This window comes from Danio rerio, chromosome 16 (assembly GCF_052040795.2).
Source record: "Danio rerio strain M-AB ecotype USA chromosome 16, GRCz13ab, whole genome shotgun sequence".
Taxonomy (NCBI): Eukaryota; Metazoa; Chordata; class Actinopteri; order Cypriniformes; family Danionidae; genus Danio; species Danio rerio.
The window spans coordinates 1,621,898-1,645,000 of NC_141036.1; the positions used below are offsets into that span (position 1 = coordinate 1,621,898).

The 23,103-nt window shown below is 35.0% G+C and overlaps 1 protein-coding gene across 2 annotated transcripts in view; it reads right to left on the bottom strand.

The window, feature by feature from the left end:
- Positions 1 to 20,904, bottom strand: part of sim1a (SIM bHLH transcription factor 1a) — a 37,208-nt gene extending 16,304 nt beyond the window's left edge. The window contains exons 1-9 of one of the 2 annotated variants that reach the window (XR_015510223.1): positions 20,780 to 20,904; positions 20,090 to 20,560; positions 14,372 to 14,454; positions 11,267 to 11,356; positions 10,503 to 10,611; positions 10,330 to 10,415; positions 7,891 to 8,090; positions 6,783 to 6,889; positions 3,234 to 3,381 (exon numbers count right to left, since the gene is read on the bottom strand). Coding sequence is in view for 1 of the 2 variants with exons in the window: in NM_178222.3 (NP_835740.2) it covers positions 3,234 to 3,381; positions 6,783 to 6,889; positions 7,891 to 8,090; positions 10,330 to 10,415; positions 10,503 to 10,611; positions 11,267 to 11,356; positions 14,372 to 14,454; positions 20,090 to 20,264 (998 nt within the window). In the remaining variant the exon portion in view is untranslated. The remainder of the gene's footprint in view (positions 1 to 3,233; positions 3,382 to 6,782; positions 6,890 to 7,890; positions 8,091 to 10,329; positions 10,416 to 10,502; positions 10,612 to 11,266; positions 11,357 to 14,371; positions 14,455 to 20,089; positions 20,561 to 20,779) is intronic. The other variant, NM_178222.3, reaches the window with a different exon arrangement.
- Between the last annotated feature and the right edge of the window lie 2,199 nt (positions 20,905 to 23,103).

Below are 23,103 nucleotides of genomic sequence, written 5' to 3' on the forward strand. Positions count from 1 at the left end.
GTTACAACCGAGCTCTGCAGAAGAGCATCTCTGAACACACAACACGTCCAACCTTGAGGCGGATGGGCTACAGCAGCAGAAGAGCACACCGGGTGCCGCTCCTGTCAGCTAAGAACAGGAAACTGAGGCTACAATTCACACAGACTCACCAAAACTGGACAATAGAAGATTGGAGAAACGTTGCTGCTCTGATGAGTCTCCATTTCTGCTCACACATTCAGATGCTCAGCTCACAATTTGGCCTCAACAGCATGAAAGCATGGATCATCCTGCCTTGTATCAGCGGTTCAGGCTGGTGGTGGTGGTGTAATGGTGTGGGGGAGATTTTCTTTGGGTCCATTAGTACCAATTGAGCATCAACGCCACAGCCTACCTGAGTATTGCTGCTGACCATGTCCATCCCTTTATGAGCACAGTGTCTCCATCTTCTGATGGCTACTTCCAGCAGGATAACGCAGCATGTCATAAAGCTCAATCATCCCAGACTGGTGAACATGACGATGAGTTCACTGTACTCAAATGGCCTCAACAGTCACCAGAGCTCAATCCAATAGAGCAGCTTTGGGATGTGGTGGAACGGGAGATTGGCATCATGGATGTGCAGCCGACAAATCTGCAGCAACTGTGTGATGCTATCATGACAATATGGAGCAAAATCTCTGAGGAATATTTCCAGTAGCTTGTTCAATCTCTGCCACAAAGGATTAAAGCAGTTCTGAAGGCAAACAGGGTCTAACCTGGGACCAGTAAGGTGTACCTAATAAAGTGGCCGCTGAGTGTACATGTGCACTTTATTATTATGCATTTTATATAATAATACAATGACTTGACTAATTAACCAAGTTAAGCCTTTAAATGACACTTTAAGCAGAACACAGTATCTTGTCAACAAATAAATCAGTTATTAGAAATGAGTTATTAACACTATTATGTTTAGAAATGTGCTTTCATTAAACAGATATTGGGGAACATATACAGCAGTGCTCATAATTCTGACTCCAACTGTATGTGTGTGTGGAAGGAGGTCAACGCTCCATATGCTGGCATCAGTTTTAATGTGCTCTCTGGAAGTGTGTGTTTAAATACAGTCCACACAGCATACGTCCGTCGCTCGGAGCCGCAGCGTGTGAGCGATGGCTCCATTGCTCAATCCCACCTCATTCTTTCCAGGCATATTCAGCGGGAACAGGTCGTTGCGGTAATGCACAGAGTTTGTCAGTATGAATGCATGACAAATAAATCACCCGCGAGCCCCGGCTCTCATGCCGTTCCTCTACATGCAGCTGGCTTTTTATATAAAGCAAGAGCAGGAATGACACCCCGAAGTGAGTGATGGGCATCGGGACTCGCAAACACTATAAATTAAGCCCTTAATGATATCGTATTGAACACGCTGCTAGTTGGAGATCACTCAGATGAGCTTTGTGCTGTGTATTAGTGGAATAATAAGGGCCATTCAACACAACTGTAGACAGAAGACTGAGGAAATTACAGGGCTTTTGCCTAATATATGGCACTCATGGCATTTAAGTATGTGCGCTCACATGCATTATTAAACACTTTGAGCATGTACTGGTATAATATATATATATTTTTAATTAACTATTATTTAATGTAAATTGTCATTTATAATATAATAAATTTTATGTATTTTTAAAACTATTTTTATATATTTTTAATGTAAATATATAAATTGACATAATAATTAATAAAAATACATATTATTTTCTTTTTTTACAGGATTAATCAGAAAAAATATAATAGTTTTCCCAAAAATATTAAGCAACACAACCAATTTTACATTTATTATAATAAGAATTCAATTAAAATTAATTGATTAAATTAATTCATGAATTAAAATAATTTAAATAAATTTATTTTAATTTAATTTAATTTAATTTATTTAATTTAATTTAATTTAATTTAATTTAAATAAAAAAAATAAAAAAATAAAAAATAATAAAATAAAATAAAATAAAACAATAAAGTAAAATAAAATTAAATTAAATAAATTTGAATAAATTTAAATAAAATTAAATTAAATAAAACGAAAAAATAAATAAAATAAAATAAATTAATTCATAATAATTATTTAAGTTGTAATAATTTAAGTATATTCAAATACAAGAACAAGGTGTGTTACACATACCAAGTACTTCCTGCAGTAATTATAATTAATTATGCATGATTACATGCAACTATACTTAAACTTAACCCTCATTCTTTCCCTAATCAGACAGTAAGTGCATGTAGTTAATTAATAGTATTACTCAGTAGTTAAATAAATACTAACACATTTTTTTTTTTAAATAATTAATGCTAATAATTTCAAGTAGGAGGTGGCACGGTGGCTCAGTGGTTATAGTCGCTGGTTTGAGTCCCGGCTGGGTCAGTTGTCATTTCTGTGTGGAGTTTGCATGTTCTCCCTGTGTTGGCGTGGGTTTCCTCCGGGTGCTCTGGTTTCCCCCACAGTCCAAACACATGCGCTATAGGGGAATTAATTAACTTAATTTGCTGTAGTGTATGAGTGTGTGTGTGTGTGTGTGTGTGTGTGTGTGTGTGAATGAGTGTGTATGGGTGTTGTGTGCATCCGGAAGGGCATCTGCTTCGTAAAACATATGCTGAAAAAAGTTGGCGGTTCATTCCGCTATGGCGACCCCTGATGAATTAAGGGAGTAAGCCGAAGGAAAATAAATGAATTTCGAGTAGGTATCACTGCAGCAAGTGGGAGGGATTTTACTGCAAGTGGGCTGGGTGACCTCCAACTGGGAGGGACTTATGCTGCAAGATAGCTGGGGTGCTGTAGGTGTAGTAGACATTTATAAAAACACAAATGGGTAACTGTGAGGTTGGGTTTGGGGTTGGGGTAGGTGTAGACATTCATAAAACACAATAGTTTGGACTCTGTGTTATATAAAAGACATTAATAAAAATAAAAACTCCAGGTTTGTACAGCCCACTTGGAGCTCAACTCCCATCCACTTGGAGCTGGCTCCGACCTCCATTTATACCCTTCTCAATAATTTAGCTTTGTTTCATAATGTGCTCAGTATTTATTTATAACGAGCTGAATTGTTTTATGTTCAATCCACTTACATTTGTTAAGTTAGCAACCAATTTGTGTTGGGACCAGATGAACAGTGTGGAGACCTACATGTATTACAGTGTGAGGATCAAACAGAAGCACATGCTGTTGTATCTGAAATCCTCTGATCTTGAAGCAGAGCACTCACGTGAGGACGTAATTGACGCTGACGATGCAGTGAGGTCTGGATGATCTGCTGTTGTGGACGATGGTGGCGTAACTCTGTACCCACACCCATCCGCCCTGCTTCGCCAGGAATCGGTAGTATTTAGTGGTGACTTGTCCTTTTACCAGCACTACAGAGAGAGAGCAAAGACCATTCAACTGGTAATACTTCAAGCGGTGTTCATAAGACATTTATGCATGCTTGTGACAGCTGCTATTCACTCAGTTATGCCATTTTAAATGCAAAGATGACATTGTTGGTTTTGAAAGCTTGACATAAATACATCACAACCTGGTTTTGCTGTTGTCATGACAACTTGACATTACCAAACCCTACTGAAAAATCCAGCTTAGACCAGCTTAGACTGGTTAGCTGGTTTTAGCTGGTTGACCAGGCTGGTTTTAGAGGGGTTTCCAGCCATTTCCAGCTTGGTCTTAGCTGGTCAGGCTGGGAAATGACCAGCTTAAACCAGCTTGACCAGCCTAGCCAGGCTGGGAGCCCAACTAAAACCAGCTTAAATCAAGTCAAGCTGGTTTTAGATGGTTCTAGCTGGTCATTTTCCAGCCTTACCAGCTAAGACCAAGCTGTGGAAACGAGCCTGGAAATGGCCAAAACCCCTCTAAAACCAGGCTGGTCAACCAGCTTAAACCAGCCAACCAACCTAGGCAGGTTTAAGCTGGATTTTTCAGCAGGGAAACTTGTCATAAATCCGTCATAAACATGATTGTCATAAAGCCGTTATAAATATGCCATAAATTCATTAATATTCATAACAAAAATCTAAATTTGTCATTAAAATGTCATTAAATGTTAATAACGCTCTTAAATATTAAAGACACTTTTATAAGACATTTTAATGTCAAATGTAGTTTGAAGAAGTGATCAGAAAAATATTTATGACACAGTAATATCACAATCATGTTTATGACGGATTTATGACAATGTCAAGTTGTCATGACAACAGCAAAACCAGGTTATGTTGCATTTACGTCACATTGTCACGTCACAGTCTATTCGAATGTAATCACTCGACTTTATCAGTGGTTATCAGCTCATAGATATGGGCCTTCTGCGCCTACTGGTAGGCTAAGAAGGTTATTATCATCCAACTACATAGTTAACCAGCTCTAGATCAATTACGGTTGTGGCCGAAATTTAACGAGAATTATTTATATTATTAATTAAATTTCACATTAATTGTATTTTATTAACGTCTACCCCTACCTTAAACCCAACCGTCACAGTAATGTAACAACAAATCTGGATTTGGAGTCTTCTCTAATAATATAGCTGATTAACCATGTGGATAGATGATAACAGCCTTCTGAGACTACCAGTAAGTACAGAAGGCCCCTACTGGCCCATATCTATCAGCTGATAACAACTGACCAATTCAATGGAGTTATAACATTCGAAGCGGGAACACAAAAACAATGTCATCTTTGCATTTACAATGTCAAAGCTAAGCGCTTAACAACAAGCATGCATCAAATCTCATTCACATTCACGTGTCATGTCATGATTATAAAGGTTTCATGAACACCCCCTTCCATCAAGTAAAGTGTTCATTAAAATAAATCATTCATTTGCTTCCCTCAGCACTCCAAGTGCTTCATTTAATCGTCTTTACTCACAACAGCTATAATTACTGTACATAATTATTATCTATATTACTATAATTACTTATTATTCCACATTTAAACCCTGATCTAATAACTATTTATAGCAAATAAAACCAAACATCACATCTCCCAACAAACCATGTTGTGCTTTCATCAGAAACATAATAGATGAACCGATACGCAACAGAAAAGTGTGTATTTAAGGACGGAAAATATTCCGGCTGGTTAATTTAGTCTCTAATAGTTGGCACGTTTCCTCTAAGCTCATTGGTGGTTTATTTATATATACAAAATATTTAGACACATTATGCAAATACAATCCTTTATTATGCATGCAATTAAATCACTTGATTAAACACTAGTTCCAAATGTGTTGGTAAAACAATATCTTTAAAATCAGGGCTTGGGAAATATATATTAAAAGTATAAGTACCAATAATTTTGCTTTTAACTTTACCTTGTTTCAAAATGAGGATGCACTCAAAACACTTCAGTTCAAACTACTTAATTAAAATGAGCTAATACACATTTTTTGGGGGCAACTTAATTTATTTATGTTCAATCCACTACGATTTGCATTGGGGCCACATAAGGAATTTAAAGGATCTCTGACATAAAAAAGTTTAATCATTTATTAATTTCCTTTCATTAACATAGCAACTTTTACACAAGTGCTTTTACAGACGCCGGCCACTTTATTAGGTACACCTGTCCAACTGCAAATTTCTAATCAGCCAATCACATGGCAGCAGCTCAATGCATTTATGCATGCAGACACGGTCAAGAGGATCTGCTGCAGTCCAAAGTGAGCATCAGAATGGGGAAGAAAGGGGATTTAAGTGACTTTGATGGTTGTTGCTGCCAGACGGGCTGCTCTGAGTATTTCAGAAACTGCTGATCTACTGGGATTTTCACGCACAACCATCTTTAGGGTTAACAGAGAATTCTCCGACACAGAGGAAATATCCAGTGAGCGGCAGTTCTGTGTTGTCTTGTTAATGCCAGAGGTCAGAGGAGAATGGCCGGACTGGTTGCAGCTGATAGAAAGGCAACAGTAACTTAAACAAGCACTCGTTACAACGCCACAGCCTACCTGAGTATTGCTGCTCACCATGTCCATCCCTTTATGAGCACAGTGTCTCCATCTACTGATGGCTACTTCCAGCACGATAACACAGCATAAAGCTCAATCATCTCAGACTGCTGAACATGACGATGAGTTCACTGTACTCAAATGGCCTCCACAGTCACCAGAGCTCAATCCAATAGAGCAGCTTTGGGATGTGGTGGAACGGGAGATTGGCATCATGGATGTGCAGCCGACAAATCTGCAGCAACTGCGTGATGCTATCATGACAATATGGAGCAAAATCTCTGAGGAATATTTCCAGTGCCTTCTTTAATCTCAGCCACAAAGGATTAAAGCAGCTCTGAAGGTAAAAGGAGGTCCAATCCAGTATTAGTAAGGTGTACCTAATAAAGTGGCCGCTAAGTGTATTTAATAGTTTTGACTCACAACAGCTCCAATTACTGACTCCATTTCCGCATGTAGACCCTAATCTAATAACTATTGAGAGCAAATAAACCCAAACATCACATCTCCCGATGACCAGTGTTGTGCTTTCATCAGAGACATAATAGATGAATCAATGTGTAATAGTAAAGTGTGTATTTAAGGACCGAAAATATTCTCCTTTTCCAATTCCGGCTGCTTAATTTAGTCACTAATAGCTGGCACGCTTCCTCTAAGCTCGTGTTCAAATCACTAAATCATATATTCATCTCCTGTAAGGTGGTTTTATCAATTACTGCGCTCTGTTGTGTGCTGGATGTGGTAGTGTGTGTTCTGCAGTGTGTGTTATTATTAGAGACGCGAGCAGAGGAATGAGGAAAAACAAAGCTCACTCACACAAGTGGTGCGCGCAGCGGAGATGGAAAGTGTCACAGCTGTGGACGTGATGATAAAGTGTCTTCTCTATTAAGTCTTGCGGCTCGTAGCCAGTGAGCTCCGCAACCCTGACAAACACACACACACACACACACAACTGAATAACAATGGTGTTGGCGGAGGCACAAACACCTGTGCACACACTGGCACGTGCAGGCATGGGACAAATATGGTTAGAGGTAAGCTCAACGTGTGTGTCTTACTAAACACAGCTGCACACACACACACACACACACATGCACACGCACACACACACACAGAAATGTGTACAAATACAAAGCTGCGTTTAAGAAAAACTGACTTAAAAGGTTTTGTCCATCCATCCATCCATCCATCCATCCATCTATCTATCTATCTATCTATCTATCTGTTGTTGACATCCATCCATCCATCCATTCATCCATCCATCCATCCATCCATCAATCCGTCCGCCCGTCCGTCCGTCCGTCCGTCCATCCATCCATCCATCCATCCATCTATCCATCCATCCATCCATCTATCTATCTATCTATCTATTTGTTGTTGACATCCATCCATCCATCCATCCATCCATCCATCCATCCATCTATCCATCCATCCATCCATCCATCCATCCATCCATCCATCCATCCATCCATCCATCCATCCATCCATCCATCCATCCATCCATCCATCCATCCATCCATCCATCCATCCATCCATCCATCTATCTATCTATCTATCTATCTATCTATCTATCTATCTATCTATCTATCTATCTATCCATCCATCCATCCATCCACCTATCTATCTATCTATCTATCTATCTATCTATCTATCTATCTATCTATCTATCTATCTATCTATCTATCTATCTATCTATCTATCTATCTATCTATCTATCTATCTATCTATCTATCTATCTATCTATCCATCCATCCATCCATCCACCTATCTATCTATCTATCTATCTATCTATCTATCTATCTATCTATCTATCTATCTATCTATCTATCTATCTATCTATCTATCTATCTATCTATCTATCTATCTATCTATCTATCTATCTATCAATCCATCCATCCATCCATCCATCCATCCATCCGTATACCTGGAGTCCAGGAAGATGAGCTTCATGTCCAGGCTGGCTCTGAACATGAACATGTTGCTGTGCAGTTTGATCTCGGTGACTGCGCTGGGCGGGAGCGAGTGACCTACAGCCACCAGACCCACATTCTGATAGCAGCCGTCGAACGGAGACATGTCTAAACTGTACTGACGGATCTTCAGGTACCCGCTGCAGTGGATGACCTGCCGAGAGAGAACACACACACACATATACACAGCTGAAGTCAGAATTATTAGCCCCCTTGTATATATATATATATTGCCCAGTTTCTGGGAAAGTTCACAATAACTCATCTCTTATAACTGATTTCTTTTATCTTGGCCATGATGACAGCACATAATATGTTTCAAGACACTAGTTCAGTTTAAAGTGACTTAATAAGGTTAAGTTCGGGTACTCCGGCAGGCCATTGTATAACAGTGGTTTGTTCTGCAGACAATCAAAACAAATATTGCTTAAGGGGGCGAATAATATTGACCTTAAAATGGCTTAAAAAGTGAATTCATTACCTGTTAAGCATAAACTCTACATTAACGGATGTTAGTAAGCAGTTTATAACTGTAGATACAGATGCTGTATTCTTGACTTCTAAATATGTGTATAATGAGCTTAATAAAGCAAAAAATAAATAAATAAAAAAAATAAAATAAAAGCAAAATCCCTTTTGTAATGTTATGTCAACACACACTAAAAATATCTGTAAATTAACTGTTTTCCGTGGGGTTTTCTCTTTTATTTATGCATTTTAATAGCATTATGTGTCCATTAAAAGCTTTTGAAAATGCAAAGTTTGAAAAATGGACCTTTATTGAGATTTTTAATAGTTTAAAATGCCAAATTTTCTTAGTTGGTGTATTATGCTCAGTGATGTAAAGTAACTAAACACAAATACTCAAATTGCTGTAATTAATTACTTTTACTAAGGAGTTGTAATTTATTGAGTAGTTTTAAAAATGTGCACTTCTATTCTCACTTGAGTACATCTTTACTGCAGTATCTGTACTTTTACTCCACTACTTTCCTTCAACCTGCAGTCACTACTGTATTATTTTCTTGTCTATGGGGATTAGAAAAATCAGTCCTGTAATTCCCGTCCAATCAAATCTCACATAGTAGGTAAATCGCCTCATGATGAACTACCTCAAGACATGGGCGATTTAATAATGCAGCAAACTGTTTGGAAGCATTAAAAGTGTCCAAGAAGATGTCCAAAATCTTTACAGGCCCTGACCCGGACACTGTTTAGATGCAGGTCAGAGATGAGAAGATGACGGATGTTTACTGTATGGGGACCCAAATGGCTTTAAACACCCAGCAAGCACAAGACATCAACATGATGTCAGATTGACGATGTACCCCAATGTCGTGGGGACGTTGCATTTTGTTTGGAGTTAACTATGATCTTCAATGTAAAGCTGCTTTGACACAATTTACATTGTAAAAGCGCTTTACAAATAACGGTGAATGAAATTGAAATGAAAATCGGGTTAAGTTCAGAACTCAAAGTCAGACCAACGTCAACGTCCAACCGAAAACCAACCAAATATCAACGTCTAATGATGTCACAGCTTGAAGTTGTGTGGACGTTACCACTATGACGTCTATCAGATGTTGGATTGAATAAATATCAGAGTTTGACATCAGTATGATGTTGGTTTAAGATGTTGGCTCGACGTTGGATTTTGGTCACTTTCTAACAACCTAAAATCAACCAAATATCAACGTCTTTTAACGTTGTTATTCGAATTCAAAGTAACGTTATCCTTAGACACTGGCTAGACATTGAATTTTGGTCGCCTGACATCACAACCTAAATCTACCCTAATATTAACGTCGTATGACGTTGTGTGTCTGCTGGGCAATAACTACAAGCACTACAGAATGTTACGTTTACACACACATCCACAAATGACATGTAAATGCATCAGCTTATAACAGCGTAATACTACTACTCATGAGTACTTTTAAAAGGGCTACACTTTACTCCTACTCTGAGTAATATTTACAACAGGTACTTTTACTCTACTCACACTACATTTTTAGGCAAGAAATGGTACTTTTACTTGAGTTTGACTTTTCAGTACTCTTTCCACCACTGATTACGCTACAAAAACCTGGTAATAATCTGCCAATACATTATTTTTACAAACCTATTTCTCTATACATTATTTATTACACATTACACTACTTCAAACAACTAAACTGACGCTAAAAGTCCATTTATTAAACTGCTGAGTTGAGTTTTCAACATCAAAAATGGACAAAGCAGAAATATGAAACTCCCAAAAATGAAATTCACCACCGTAAATAAACAGAAAACACTCGGATACTAATATACACTAACATGTTTCATCTTTGACTAATGCAGACGGAGACAAGTCAACACACACACACGCATTAAATAAGCAGACAGCGGCCCACCTTGTAACCACCGCACGTCAATCCTGCGTTACGTTTAGCAAGGACACATTTCATCCTCAGGAAAAAAGAGCGCTCCATTTCGTACTCTAGAAGAAAACGCAGAAGGTTTTAAGGGAAGATGAAGTGATTTGTGCGCATGTATGTGTGTGTGTGTGTGTGTGTGCTGGCCTCACCATGGACGAAGTGTGAATGATAGGGCTGGTGAGCCGTCAGCACTGCGGTCATTTCGTCGTGGTCTGCGGGGTGGATGTACTCATAAATGCTGTTCCCCGTCAGCTCTACCTGTTAAAATGAACTTTAGTCATTGCAGTCAGAGACGCCGGGCGAGAAAACAAAGCCAGACTGAATACGAACAGCCTGTCATGATGTATATTATGTGTTGTAGGACATATTGCAGCAAAATATATTGCAATAAGGGGTATTATTGTCATTTTAAGACCCCCACTCATTATATAATGCCAGAATGACAATATAATATCATCACAATGCTCTTCCAGAGAACACATTATACTTACTTAAGGATATTTCATTTAATTAAAGTCATTTAAATAATGAGGCACTAGAATCAGAATGTGAAACGCATATAATAAACAAATAATAATAAAGGTTAACAAAAAAAAAGTGCAAGGGTGAAGAGTAACAGAGGCTGCGACCAGATCTATTTTCAGCTGTCTGACACCCTCATACACTGTAAATATACTGTATACAGTAAATACTGTAGTGTTTATCACCCATAGTGACACTGACACCTCCAATAGAGATAGATATGTTGCACAATCAGCTAAAATCAGTTCTTATGTATGGGTGATGTATATATATATATATATAATGCATCGCAGAAATGATTGAGGTCGTGTCCATGTGTTGTGTGTTAAGTCCATATATTGATTATTGTGACAGGCCTGCTTAGAAAGCGAGCAGAAAATGTGCACTTTACCTGTGACAAGCCTAAATGCACTGACGCCGTTTCTGAAATGTACAGGATTTTCCCATCAGGAGCCACCACAAAGATGAAGCCGTCTAACGTCTGGAGAACATTTGAACACAGGCGCATTAGTGCTATTGTTTTTATTATATAATTGTTATATATTGGTATTATTATATATATATTATTATACAGTAGCCAGGATATATATTTACTCCTTTTTCTTATGTTATCTATGATCAGAGGAATGGCTTTTGCTGCTTGTTCAAGCTACTTATTTATTATGAGTTGAAGCAACACAAGTATTAACTCTGTTTTGGGGCAACTTAATTGTTTTATGTTAAAGTTTACTCTATGAAACTCTGCAGTTTTTTTTTTTTTTTTAGCAATTTAATAATCTTTTTTATCTCACATCTATTACTATTTCTAATATTCTAACATGTATTTTATACGTCTTATTTTCCTATCAGGAGCCATCACAAAGACGAAACCATCTAAAGTCTGGAGAACATTTAAACTGAGGCTCAGTAGTGCAACTGTTATTATTAGTATATATTATTATATATTATATTATTATTATATAACTAATTATTATAGCATAATTAGAGCTTAGAAAATACTATTTTTTTATTATGCAAACTATATGTTATATAGAGTAAAATAAAATGGCTTTTTGCTGCTTGTTCAAGCTACTTATTTAAAATGAGTTAAAGCAACACAATTAACTTTGCTTCTGGGCAACTAAATTATGTTACAATTAACTTAAAATAGAAGCCTAAAAACGATTTAAGTTAACTTATTGGATTTGTGTTGGGATAACATGAAGGAATTGTGTGAAATCCTGCAGTTTATTCATCTTATTTATCACACATGTATTAGTTATTATGATCTAATGTGTATCATATAAGCCATTATTTTCCTATCAGGAACATCACAAAAGATGAGGCCATCTAAAGTCTGGAGAACATCCAAACAGGGGCTCAGTGGTGATATTATTATTATTATTATTATTATTATTAGTGCATAATTAGTGTTTAGAAAAAAACTGTTTTTCTTATGCACACTAAAAATGGTATAATCCACATGGAAAAACCAATACAGTAGCCAGGATTTGTATATTTTACTCCTTTTTCTTGTGTTATCTAGTCAAAAAATGGCTTTTGCTACTTGTTCAAGCTACTTATTTAATATGAGTTGAAGCAACACAAGTATTAACTCTGTTTTGGGGCAACTTAATTGTTTTATGTTAAAGTTAACTCTATAAAACACTGCAATTTTTATATTCTTTACTTTGTATTAATCTTATTTATTACACATGTATTACTATTGATTATGATCTAACATGTATTTTATAGGTCTTATTTTCCCGTTAGAAGCCACCACAAAGATGAAGCCATCTAAAGTCTGGAGAACATTTAAACAGAGGCTCATCATTAATTATTATTATTATTAGTAGTATTAGTATTATTATTATAGCATAATTAATGATTAGAAAACTATTGTTTTTATTAACTATGTTCATTATGCACACTACAAGCCGCACAAAATTCTATTATCCACACGAGAAAAACAAAAACATTGGCAAATGCAGTAGGCAGGATCTTTTTTCTAATGTTACCGTTAGTCAGAACATGACTTTTGCTGCGTGCTCAAACTACTTATTTAATATGAGTTAAAGCAACACAATTAACTTTGATTTCAGGGAACTTAATTATGTTAAAATTAACTTCTACATTTGTAAAAAACGATTAATTTAACTTGTGTTGGGACAACATGAAGGAACTGTGTGAAACCCTGCAGCTTTTATTCATCACACATGTATTATTATTCATTATTATCTAACATGTATTATAAAGGCCTACATTATTTTGCCAACACAAAGATGAAGCCAACTAAAGCCTGGAGAACATTGAAACAGAGGCTCATTACTGCTATTATTATTATTATTATTATTATTATTAGTGTGTAGAATATATATATATACATTCAGATGAAAAGCTACATCTGATTTAAGATTCAGTCAAGCTTTCGTATTAATTCTTCAGAACAGTATCACTGAAAAAAGTGTTGCATGCAGAACTGTTGCAAACAATTTATTTGTTTTGAATTTAAACAAACAAATTAAGTTTATTATTGTTCAACTTAATTTGTTTGTTTAAATTCAACACAGATAAATTGTTTACAACCACTTTACGTTAAAAAATTTAGTAAATCCAAGGAGTCATCTCTGAATAATTTTTTTTCAGTGTAGGTGGCACTTCTAAAATATATATGCTGGGTTATTTCAACTAAATTCTGGGTGTGATAGGGACTAACACAACTGCTGGGTTACAATGTTTTTCATTAAGCTAATAGGACCAAATTGAACCCAATGTTTGAGTTGTGAAAAACTCTGAGTGCAATTGAGGCTAACAACAACTGCTGGGTTGCTTCGACCAAATCCTGGGTGTAATAGGGACTAACACAACTGCTGTTTTTATTTTATTTTATTTTTTTTAAATTTTTTTTTTTAAGGACCAAATCTAACTTTTAACGTTTGGGTTTGGCCATATTTTACCAAATTTGGTTTTAAATAACCCAGCATTCCTTAAAGTCTAAATAACTTAAGGAAATTATTAACTATTGTTATTAATAACGCAAGTTACTTGCATTAAAAATAATGAACAGTACATTTATTACAGTATTTATTCATGTTAATGTACATACAGTCATTTATTGTTAGTTAATGTTACCTCAGGGTGCATCAACTAGTGTTAACAAGCATAAATGTGGATGTTAATAATGCATTAGTAAATGTTCAACTATGATTAATAAATACTGTACACGCATTGATCATTTTTAGTCAAGTTTAAGCCAAGTAACAAGTGAAACTTGGACCGCTATAGCGATTAAATAAAACTGTAGTGCAAATTCTGCATCATAGAAAATAACTTCGATGTTTAATAATGCATAATGCAGTAATGGAAATAATGCATAATCACATTTAAATAACTGCGTACAATAAAAACTTTAGAGCCTACAACAGCGAATGGGAAAAAATAAGAAAGAAGAAACAAGAAAGAAGAAGAGGAGGAATTATAATTACAATCAGGTGTTGTTTTGTGTGTGATTGTGTACCTGAAGCAGATGTGATCCTAATTCTCGGCCGACATTTTCCAGTGAAGTCGTTCGACTCACATGGCCCCAAGATTCCCCAAGACCTGCGGAATATTCATTAAACACTTCAGAGTAAGCTATTAGGCGATATTAATAATAATAGCATCAATTATAATTATAATAACACACGAATAATCAAAGCCTACAGAGAAAACGCAGTCATCAAGCGAAAAAAGAGCCGACAAATCGCAAAAATAAAGCATCTCTAAATGCGCGACCCGTTTCATAATAAAGCAGAGCAAAAATAACAACAAAGAATAATAGTCTTTATACTGTCACCCGACTATCAGCTAGTCAATATTTTCACTGTGAATTGACTGTAAACACGGTGAATGTAAATGAGGAGTATTTATGATGGTCCCGTGCAGGCAGCGAAACTCGATAAAGCAAACAGTCTGACACACACACACACACACACATAGACACACACACAGACACACATACACACACATAGACACACACACACACACACACACACACACATAGACACACACACAGACACACATACACACACATAGACACACACATACACACACACACACACACAATCCTTATTGAAATGCAAATCACACGTAAACAAACATCAGATGAAAGCAAAAGCTCGGATTCTACTTTAATATTAAACAAACATGGACTCCGCGTTTATCCAGCAGCAGAAACAATCACATTACTGCTCAAACAGCGCATTCACACACGCACACAACACAAACTCCTCTGAATCCGCTTTAAATCACACTGCAGGAGCTTTTTATACACAAATATGGGCGATTTATATATATATTTTTAACACTTAAAACAGATTTCAACATTAAGATAGTTTTGATTAAGAGTTTGATCGACAGACAGTTTTGTCAGGATCTTGTATTTTATGTCTGATATTGTTTTTTTTAGAGGTGTTTTGTATATTGTGAGTTTTGTGCCTATGGGAAATTTCGACAACGGGTTCAATATTTTTTTTTTAATCTTTAAGCTATTGAAGACCACATAAGTTTTTAAATAATAATAATAATAATAATAATAATAATAATAATAATAATAATAATAATAATAACAAAAACAACAATATTAATAATAATAGAGTAAATAAATAAAATTAAATAAATAACATTTAAGACTACAATTGATGTGCGCTGAAAGCGCAATGGCCAATGATCCAAAAGAGAAAATCTTTTTAATTTTTTTTCCCGAAAGGACATCATAGGATTTAAAAAATCTAAATATAGATCAAATATTTATTTGTATCTGAATTAATAAATACAATGTAAAAATGAGTTATTTTAACCCAATTTGGGTAAAACATGGACAAATCCAAATGTCGGGGTAAATTTTGGCTTATAAATTTAATTTAAAAAATTGACCCAGTGGTTTTGTCTATATGATATTTACCCTAAATTGAATAGAAATAATCCTGTTTGTTTTTAGAGTGTAGATAACACTAAATTTCTGAATATTAATTCTGATTTTCCGATATAAATATTTCAGTTAAACTTGCAAGACTAAAAAGTTGGACTGAAAATTTTAAATTGACATAAAACAACTGTTTCTGTTAAATAAATAAATAAATAAATAAATAAATAAATAAACAAACATTGAATCTTTTCAGCGCGGCTTAGTATAACATGCAGGAATTTTAATCTAGCGCACGTATATTTATGTATTTTATTCGTATAGATATGGCTATTAAAACACTTTTATTATACATAAATTATCGGTATAAATAGCTTTCGTTTAATCTTAATTTTCGAAACAATAGTAGAGCAGGTTTCAAATTTCAAGTATTTAGGCACAATTATTGACAATAAATTGAATTTTAATAGTAATGTAGAGGCGGTTTATAAGAAAGCAAGTCAGCGCCTCTATCTCCTCCGCAAATTGAGAAGTTTTAATGTTAGTACACAGACTTTAAACTTGGCATATAGATCACTTATAGAGAGTGTTCTCACATATAATATTGTTTCATGGTTCGGTAACACAACACTTAAACAGAAAAAGAAATTAGCGCAAATTATAAATCAGGCAAATAAGATAACTGGTCACAAACAGCATTCATTGCAGATTTTATTTGACTCTTTTATGGAAAAAAGAGCAGTTGTGATTTTTAAAGATAATACACATCCGCTTCACTCAGCATTTGAACTGCTACCATCAGGACGCAGGTTTAGAATTCCTAAAGCACGAAGAAATGCCTATAAAAAGTCATTTATCCCAATGGCAGTTGTTGTTCTAAACCGGATCAATGTTTGTAGGAAATGAGGTGGTTACCAAGTATGATTTGCAGTATTGTGTATGGGACTAATTTGGTTTTTAAACTTTTAACCTATGTTGTTGTGTTGGTAAGTGTTATTGTGTCGTTGGTGTATGTTTGTAATTGTTGTCCTAAATCCAGTGTTGAAGAAAAATTTCCTTTTTGTGTCAAGCAGAACGGACAATAAAGTTTAAACTAAACTAAACTGAAATGCCATGAAGCAGAATTTACGTCCAAAATAGCCTATATTACAGCATCCAGAACCTGTAAAATAAAAGCTGACGTCGAAAAATAAATAAGGCGAAAACAAAGCCTCCGCGATAGGAGTCTGACAGCGGCGTCCGTCAGAGGGATTCTCTTCACAGCCCAGCAATAAATAACCACCATAAACCCACCTTCATTTTCTAATAAAACTTTACTGTCTCATTTCCTCTAGCTCTACATGCGAGCTGTCTTTACTTTGACCTCGCTGACCTTTAACCCTGGCGAGTTGTTTCATTTACATTGTATGTTTAAAAACATTTATTTACAACGTAATGAGAGAAACACCTGGGGAAATGCAGTCAGGTATCTATAGCTACACGGGGAAAGTGTATTTTACCGTGCTTATTTTAAAGCTACCTGCCGCACATTGATGTAATCCACATGGGAAAAACAATAAATATAAGGCAAATAAAGTAGCCAGGATTAATATATATATATATATATATATATATATATATATATATATATATATATATATATATATATATATATATATATATATATAAAAACTATTTTTCTTATGTTATCGATAGTCAATAAATGAGTTTTGCTGCTTGTTCAAGCCTACTTACTTGATATGAATTGAAGCAACACAATTCATAACTTAATTTTTAAGCAATTTAATAGTTTCATGTTAGAATTAACCTAAAATATTAATATTAAAAGCTAACTTGATCGATTTGTGTTAAAGTTATTAAGGAATTGTGTGAAACCCTGCAATTTTAATTCTTATTTATTACTATGTATTATTATTTAAAATTTATTATATACATTATTTGTCCCGTAATGCACGAATCCTTCTCATTCAGAGGTAAACAGCTTGGCCTATTAATAAGCAAGACTTATATAAAAACAGAGAAACAGAATAGCCTAATATATAAACGAATAAACGGAAAATACAAATAATAATGCTTACGATAGAGTCAGTAGATTTGATATTAAACGCGCACACAAGCGACAAGTTTGACACTTCATTAAAATACACATCACATATACGCTATAAAACTGCAGGTTAACTATGATTATATATAATATCTTATATTATTTGATTGCATTTAGCTTTAACTGATCGTAATGCAAACATGTGCACCTTTAAAGCTGCTTTGAAGCAATAGTTACTGTAAAAAGCGCTGTATAAATATCCTAGAACTGAAGTTTAGCTTGATGAAATGTCCGTATTTATGTCTGTCATATTGTAAACCCGTGCTGAGAGATACAGCAGATCCACTAAACCCATTATTGCATTCTTAATCAATTGTATTGCTGTTGTTGTTACATGCACATTTAATAATGATAGCCTAATAATGATAATTATAACAGTCATCCTATTATTATTATTATTATTATTATTTAATAATAATAATAATAATAATAATAATAATAATACATGTGAATATTTGTTTGGTGCCGCATTAGTCAAGTGTTGATCAGACAGTGATAATTAACGCTGCTCGTCTTCAGTCACGCGTGCAGAACAGGTGGAAACATCACTAATTAATCAGTAACATAATTAAACCCGAGTCTGTGTTCGAGTGTCACAAACGATGCTTCCAAAAAAAACAAGAAAGAGTGTCCGTGTTTCACTGAATACCTCTTTTTCTACACGATAGACGAGATATTTGTTAAGATTTTTAATATGCTGCGACTTTGCAGCCCGCTTTGTTTTCGCTAGGGTGTTTATAGTTTAAAAAATCATTCAAATTAGTCCTATTTTATTTAAACTGGGCTATTATTATTTTATTTTGCCAGATATTTCACGTGCGCATATGTAAATCCCATAGAAATCCTATAATAATGCTCCAAGGGCCTTCAAGTTAGATAACAAGCACAGTGTAAAACAGTTTAATGCCAAAGTGCGTACTACTTTTATTTATTTTTGTCTATATATTTATGTATTAATAACGTAAACAAATTATACTACTAATAATATTAATTACAAACAAATAACTCAGATCGCTTTAAATAAGATCATAATACTAATAGTAATGGTTAACATTTTATTTCTAGGCCTAGCTGAACGTTCAGCTTTCTACGATGAATTATTGTATGCTACAGATATTCACATGAGCGCTAATATTATTGTATTTTAAATAAGAGAATACCAGGCTAATAATCGGAATCTTAGTAATCCATTTTATTCCAGGCATACAGTTGAATTAAACAACAATGTTCAGCTTCCCAAAATTAAATATTTAAGGTTAGAGATATTGACATGAGCGCTAACATTATAGTATTTTGAATAAGTTATTAATAGGTTACTACTACTCACTGTATTGCATGGCTAGTTGTAGATATTTATAAGAGCGCTAATCTTATTTAATTTTAAATGAGGTAATAATAGATTAATAAAAGTAACCGTAACAATATACATTGTTGTAGATATTCATATGCACGCTAATATTATTTTATGATATTATATAGTTCAAGAAAATAAAATATTATAGTCCAATAAAAAACGATAGCAATATTAACAATTTTATTACAGGCCTAGTTAAATAAAAACGAATATGTTCAGCTTCCGACAATTAAATATGTTCATTCATTCATTCATTCATTTTCTTGTCGGCTTAGTCCCTTTATTAAACCGGGGTCGCCACAGCGGAATGAACCGCCTAAATATTTACACTAAATACAATGGATTTAGCCTTTTATTTTTTTTAAAAAGTGGTTGCAAATAATTTATATGGGCTGAGTGTAAACAAATAAGCTAAATGCAGTAATGTTCAACCTAATTTGTATTTAAATTCAGATTAAATACAGAAAATTTAATTCAGAAATTAATTTAAAAATCAACACATGCATTTACAGATATTCATATCAGCGCTAATGTTATTTTATTTTAAAAATAAGATATAAATAAGCTAATAATAGTAATCGTAACAATTTTATTACATGTCTAGTTGAATAAAACAAGCATGTCCAGCTTCCCAAAAATAAATATAGGATATTTAAAAATGAATCCCTGTATTTACGTTTATTTCTTTATGGTGAGTAGTCGCAAACAATTTATTCGGGCTGAATTATACACAGAAATCAAGTTAAACATTGCTAAACTTCATTTGTTTAAATTCAGCTCGTGCAGACATATTTTCAGTGTAGTTGCAGATGCCGTGCGCACGCATAATACACACGCATCCAATTTGTTATGCATGCGCAAAAAACTGACGCACCTTCAGGGAAGACTATCCTCATTTTCAGGTAGCTGGTGGTGAGTCTGATGATGGAGGCTTTGTCCAGCTGTGAGGTGATGGCGGAGGGCAGAGGCAGCAGTTTGGCGAGCTCGTAAAACTCGCTGTTTTCCTTCTCCCGCCGCGTGCGCGCCGCGTTTTTCGACTTCTCCTTCATGCTCTCGGCCGCTCACAGCTGTCTCAGATACTCCCTCGATTAAGTGCACTCTCTTATCCACAACAACACAAACTCAAACGTGGGAAGATAAACATGGGAAGATTTCACAGACGTCCCGCCATCGTCGCCAACTCCCAGAAATCGACTGATGTTCCTGAGGTGCTTTTTTTACGCGGAGGCCTGAGGCGAACTGACCTTCATGACAGTGAGGAGTTTGTTTCAAACGCACACATGAAATCCATTCAGGCCTACAATCTCTTCAGGAAGTTTCCATCCATCAGACCCGAAAGATATTCCTGGAAAACAGCAAGAGCGCACGTTCATTTCTCTCCTGACACGCGCGCGCGCATGAGAGAAAACCACTAGTTTTACAGCGGAATGCGATCATTTGAACTGCGCGTACACTCTTCATATCAGCATTCTAGGATGCTTATTAAGACATTGAACATGTTGAATGCATCTTATTTTGCATTAGCATAACTTTTACGCGTTTAAAAACATCCACGTCTTCTTACCTCATTTCAGTGCACGCCGCGAACTTTGCGCGCGTCCATAACTCCACAGCGACAAATATCCAGACTTACTTCACGGCGAATTTCACTGCAAACATGGCATCTTTGTATCCAGAAGGATCTTGTTTGGAGGAGAGTTTCTTGAAGTCTCTTTCTGTGCGAGCGGCACGCGGATCCTCCCCCTGATCTCAGCTCATTGGACACTGAAGGACCAGACAGGATTTTCCCATTGGATCCCATTCACCGGCGGCCGCTTCTTGTGAAATCTCGATTTGTTAGAAAGGCTGACCCCTGACCCGTAACGCACTATGAATAATATTTGCATTTAAAGTTTAGTGACTATCTATCTATCTATCTATCTATCTATCTATCTATCTATCTATCTATCTATCTATCTATCTATCTATCTATCTATCTATCTATCTATCTATCTATCTATCTATCTATCTATCTATCTATCTATCTATCTATCTATCTATCTATCTATCTATCTATCTATCTATCTATCTATCTATCTATCCATCCATCCAATAACCAATACAATGTTATTCTAAATAATATTGTCCAGTATGGCATATGCTTCTGCTATATTAATATTTCCGACATTATATAGGCCTATTATTATAGGTTATTGATATAATTAATAGCTTATAGCTTATATATTAAAGGTCAATATGTTTCACCAAAAAATGAGAATTTACTAACTCTTTACTCTCCCCTTTGTCTTTCTTCTGTTGAACACACACACACAAAAAGATAATTGAAAACATGTTAGTAACCATTGACTTCCATAGTAGGAAAAGAAATACAATGGAAGTCAATGGTTACCGATTTCCAGCATTTTTCAAAATATCTTCTTTTGTGTTTTTTTTTTAAAAAACTGGATGAGTAATTTAGGAGAGAATCTTCCAGTTTTGGGTGAACTACACTTAAAGAATAATGTTTGTTCTAACTATTTAATTAAAATTAGCTGCAACAACACAATTGTTGAGATGTTTTGGACGCGACTTAATTGTTTTAAGTTCCATTCAGTTAAATTTGTAAAAACTAATTCTTATAATCTTAAAATGTGAGCAAAATCGCCTGTTCTGTCATCACTTTAAAACAAGTTATCTCCTTCTTGTTACACAAATCGATAGAGTGGAACCCTACATTTATTATAGTGTATCCAGGGTGCGAATTACAGGGTTTTTTAGGGTGGTGGTGGGGGGGATGATGACGCTTGGTTCCCCTAAAGGACATCAAAACATCTCTTTAATAATAAGAATTAGCATTACAACATATATTAAATATTAATAATTAAAAAATTATAATACATTTGACCCCCCCTCCCCATAACGGTTTATACCATTGTGAATCCATAATCGTGACGATGTTAGGAAAAAATATAGTTCAACAGCCTGAAACTGGCAGTTCTAGAGCACCGATAGACATCTTAAGCATTAACCAAACACATTTCCTCATCTGTATGTAGCGTGAAAAAGAAATATTAGACACATAATTGTGTAGTTTGATCTAAAAAATCACAAGATATCCCTCAAAACACTGAAAATGTGTACATTTTTATTCATAAATTAGATGTAATTTAAAAAAGCATGTGTTACCAAACTATACCGAAAAAGTTGACCCCCTGATCGTCAATGTATAATTCGCACACTGAGTGTATCCCTTTAAGATCAGTAGCGGTAACAGTTTACAATAAGGTTCATTAGTTAATGCATTTACTAACATGAACAACACTTGTACAACATTTAATAATCATAATTGAACATTTACTAATGCATTATTAACATTCAAGTCCATGCTTGTTAACATTAGTTAATGCGCCATGAGTTAACATGAGCTAACAATGAACTACTATTTTCATTAACTAATGTTTATTAACATGAATAAATACTGTAGTAGATGTATTGGTCATTGTTTGCTCATGTTAGAAAAACATTAACTATTGAACCTTATCGTAAAGTGTGACCTCAGTAGCTTTAATAATAACAATAATAAAATATTATGACAAAACGCAATTAATAATCACACTAAGGTAAAAAAAAAGAAGCAAAAGCTGTTGTAAAAAAAAGCTTGTTTTTTTCTTTTTGGTGTGTGTGTGTGTGTGTGTGTGTGTGTGTGTGTGTGTGTGTGTTCGTGTGTATCTCGGAGGGCAGCAGTCTGTGTCTGTAATAGGAAATCACCTGCAGCAGGAGAAAATCAGAGAGGATGCGCCCTGCACACGAAGCGCTTGATGCTGCTTTAACCTTTTCCTGAAGCCTGAATTTGCTGCTGATTAAACGGCGTCAGTGGAAAAGAGAACAATCGAAAATACTTTACAATAT